Source organism: Gekko japonicus, unplaced genomic scaffold, assembly GCF_001447785.1.
Source record: "Gekko japonicus isolate JY-2015 unplaced genomic scaffold, Gekko_japonicus_V1.1 scaffold3738, whole genome shotgun sequence".
NCBI lineage: Eukaryota > Metazoa > Chordata > Lepidosauria > Squamata > Gekkonidae > Gekko > Gekko japonicus.
Window position 1 is genome coordinate 18,024 of NW_015168157.1, and position 3,025 is coordinate 21,048.

Sequence of the window (3,025 nt, forward strand, 5' to 3'; positions counted from 1 at the left end):
TGGCACTCTCCAGACACCCCCACAAAAATCCCAAAGGCGCCCACAGCCTCAAACAAGTTGGGGACCCTGATGCATAAGTTACCTAGCATATCCAACTGTACTCTGCAGCAAGGGGAGCGGTGGCGCAGTGGGTATATCCCACTGTCTTAACATCCGAACGGTGTCAGTTCGAGCCCTGCGCTGGTGTGAGCAGCCAGCCTGTTGTCCCCAGCTCATCGTCCACCCAGCGATTCGGAAGCCTCGGCGAGTAGATAAAATGGGAACCACTCCTTAGAGAGGGTGGGCACACCAACTCCCCTGTGGGAAGGTGTTAGCTGTCGGTTGGGACGTCCTGCTCCATGATCGGAAGGCGGTAGAAACTACTCGGCAACAAGAAAAATCCCTGCAGTGGGATGCTCCGGCCAGGCGGTGGCAGTGTGGCGATATGACATACGGGTCCTGAAGCCCCAACATAATCAAGCCGGTCGAAGCCAGAGACGTTTCCACCGTGCAGTTACGGCGTGTGCAATTAAAAATGAATTATATGTTGTCATTCCTATCCCCTATGAAACACTGTTAGTCCCCTGTCTAAAAGTGTAACTGTAAATCACTTTGAGCCCACTCGTGGGGAAAACGATTCATAAATCGAAAGCATTATTACTACTTGAATTCAGAAGTATAAATGCCTCAGTTTTCTACAAGCAAAATTGTAAACGCACACAGTCCTAGAGTGAAGGAACCCTTCACAATTTTAGTACATGCACCTACGTTTTTGCCACCTCAGAGCCAGGGAAAAACAGAAACTAAAAGTGCAAAAACAAACTCTGCAGCAAGAAACTAAAGTGTGTTATTTGGGCAGAAATAGTTTCCACAAGGGGTGTGCAGGAAAAAAAAATCGTTTTTTTAAAAATTTGGGTATAATAAAGCCAATTTCCCCCCGTATTCCCGAATATACCCGAATACCTATTGGTACCCGAACATTTACATTATATCCTATGGTACCATTGTAGACAGTGGCAAAAATCTTCTAATAAGGATTCAGGGGTCTGGGGGGGAGGGGGTTTGAGGTGGAGGCACTAAATTTGTGCTGTAGCTGCTGTAGCCTCTCCCCAAAAGACTCTCCAAGTTTGGAAAAGATTGGACCAGGGGGTCCAATTCTAGGGGCATCCAAAAGGGTGCCCCCAATCCTCCATTGTTTCCTATGAGTTTGGGGAAAAGGCAAGCAGGAGTATCTCCCCGAGAAAGGGGATCTGATTCGGTATGCCGAATATTCGAAAAATGCTGAAAAACTTTTTTTCCTGGTTCGGCTTTACCGAATGCACACCTTGGTTTCCACCAGTCACACAATAGGATTAATAGCATACTAGGATGTCAAAAGCTTTATAACATTAAATACACTGACCTTTTCAATAACTTATTATTATAAATGTTATAGAATGTTACTCATGGACAAAATTAGTCACACGTAAACAATAAATGTCTATTTGAAAATAATGTATGCCTACCAAACAGGAATTACTCTCCAATGCTGTTGACTGTCTTACATAAACATCTTCATAGTATACTTGACTTAAAAATCCCAAAGAGCAATATTGCACTCATTTTTCCAGTGCTACCCAAAATTTCCAAAAAGGATCCCCTGCATTTTCCAGGCCTTCACAGACATCTCTATCCTCACAGCTTCACCTCTTTTTTCTTGGGGACTGGACTCACCTTGACTGTGGATGAAGACGTGGCGATCTGGATCACCTGGGCGAGAAGGTTTTTGGGGAGCGGAAACTGGGTCAGTGCCCGCATGGCTGTGCTGTCATCCGTCATTTCCAGGGAGAAGCCGTCCCTGCAGCACAAGAGGACACGGAAATCTTAAATCACTTATTACTAGCTGCACAAGGGTTATGTACTGGCCCTATTTTCTTACAGGCCACCCTGTTTGCTTCAGGGTCTTTTTATGTGCAGCGTTAGGAATATTTGTTACAATGGACTTGGGATGCTGAATAGTTACCAAGAAGCAGGAAACTGGAAGGAGATTGGGGGGGGGGGGACGGGGGGGGGGCCAAAGCGCCCAGTCCTCACCCCATACAGCCCCCTCCATCCACACCACCCACTCCCCACAAATTCCTAGGCCTCGATTGCCTTCCCAGCCTTTAACATCCTCTCTGCAGCCATGAGGCCTGCGTTTTGCCTTGTTCTTAAGAGAGAGGTGACAGTCCCACAGAGAGTCTACACTGTCTGGACAGGGAGGGACACACATCTGAGCGTGACTGATGTCCACGGATGAGTGCCTGCGGGAGGACATGGTGGCGAGCTCCCTCTTGGTCCTGAAGGCCAGGCTCTTCTGTGGCCCACATTCTTTGCATCACACTGACCAGCAGAACCTCCAGGATGTTCTAGAGTGTGGCCAGGATCCCAGCGCTCTTCCCTCAAGCACCACGCCCCTACGGCAAGGAGACCCCCTGAGACAAAAGCTGGGCTTACAGGCACGGAGCACTCCGGAGAAAGTCCGGGCCGGGATAACCCCCACAGCCCAGAGTTTTAAGTCCCCTGTTTCTGAGGAGACTCCTGAAGCGCTACAGGGGGTGGGACTGAACCTCCCCCCCCTTCCCTAGTACCTGAGACAGTGGACCAGAGAGGCAGTTCCCGCTCCTGACAGAGGGACACAGGGAGAAGAAACCTTATTCATAGTGATTACCTCGGTCTGTTGGGCAGCTGGGCTCCATGGGGAAGCCCCACGGGGTTGGGAATGACTTCACCCTGGAAAGCAACTGCCCACAGGGGGCCAGGGGCTAGATTCCTATGGAGAAAGGTTAAAGCGCTTGGGGCTCTTTAGCTTGGAGAAACAACAACTGAGGGGGTGACATGATCCAGGTTTACAAGATGATGCATGGGACAGAGCAGATACAGAAAGGTCCTTTTATCCCTTTCTCACAATACAAGAACTCGTGGCCACTCCATGTAATTGTTGAGCAGTTGGGTTAGAATGGATAAAAGGACGTCCAGAGCCAGTCTGGTGTACTGGTTAAGTGCGCGGAGTCTAATCTGGGAGAAC

At 49.0% G+C, this 3,025-nt stretch overlaps 1 protein-coding gene across 1 annotated transcript in view; it reads right to left on the reverse strand.

The window, feature by feature from the left end:
- Nucleotides 1-3,025, reverse strand: part of DHX30 (DEAH-box helicase 30) — a gene marked incomplete at its 3' end in the record, with an annotated part of 34,720 nt that overhangs the window by 15,615 nt on the left and 16,080 nt on the right. The window contains exon 5 of the mRNA XM_015414956.1: nt 1,693-1,816. Within this exon, the coding sequence (XP_015270442.1) occupies nt 1,693-1,816 (124 nt within the window). The remainder of the gene's footprint in view (nt 1-1,692; nt 1,817-3,025) is intronic.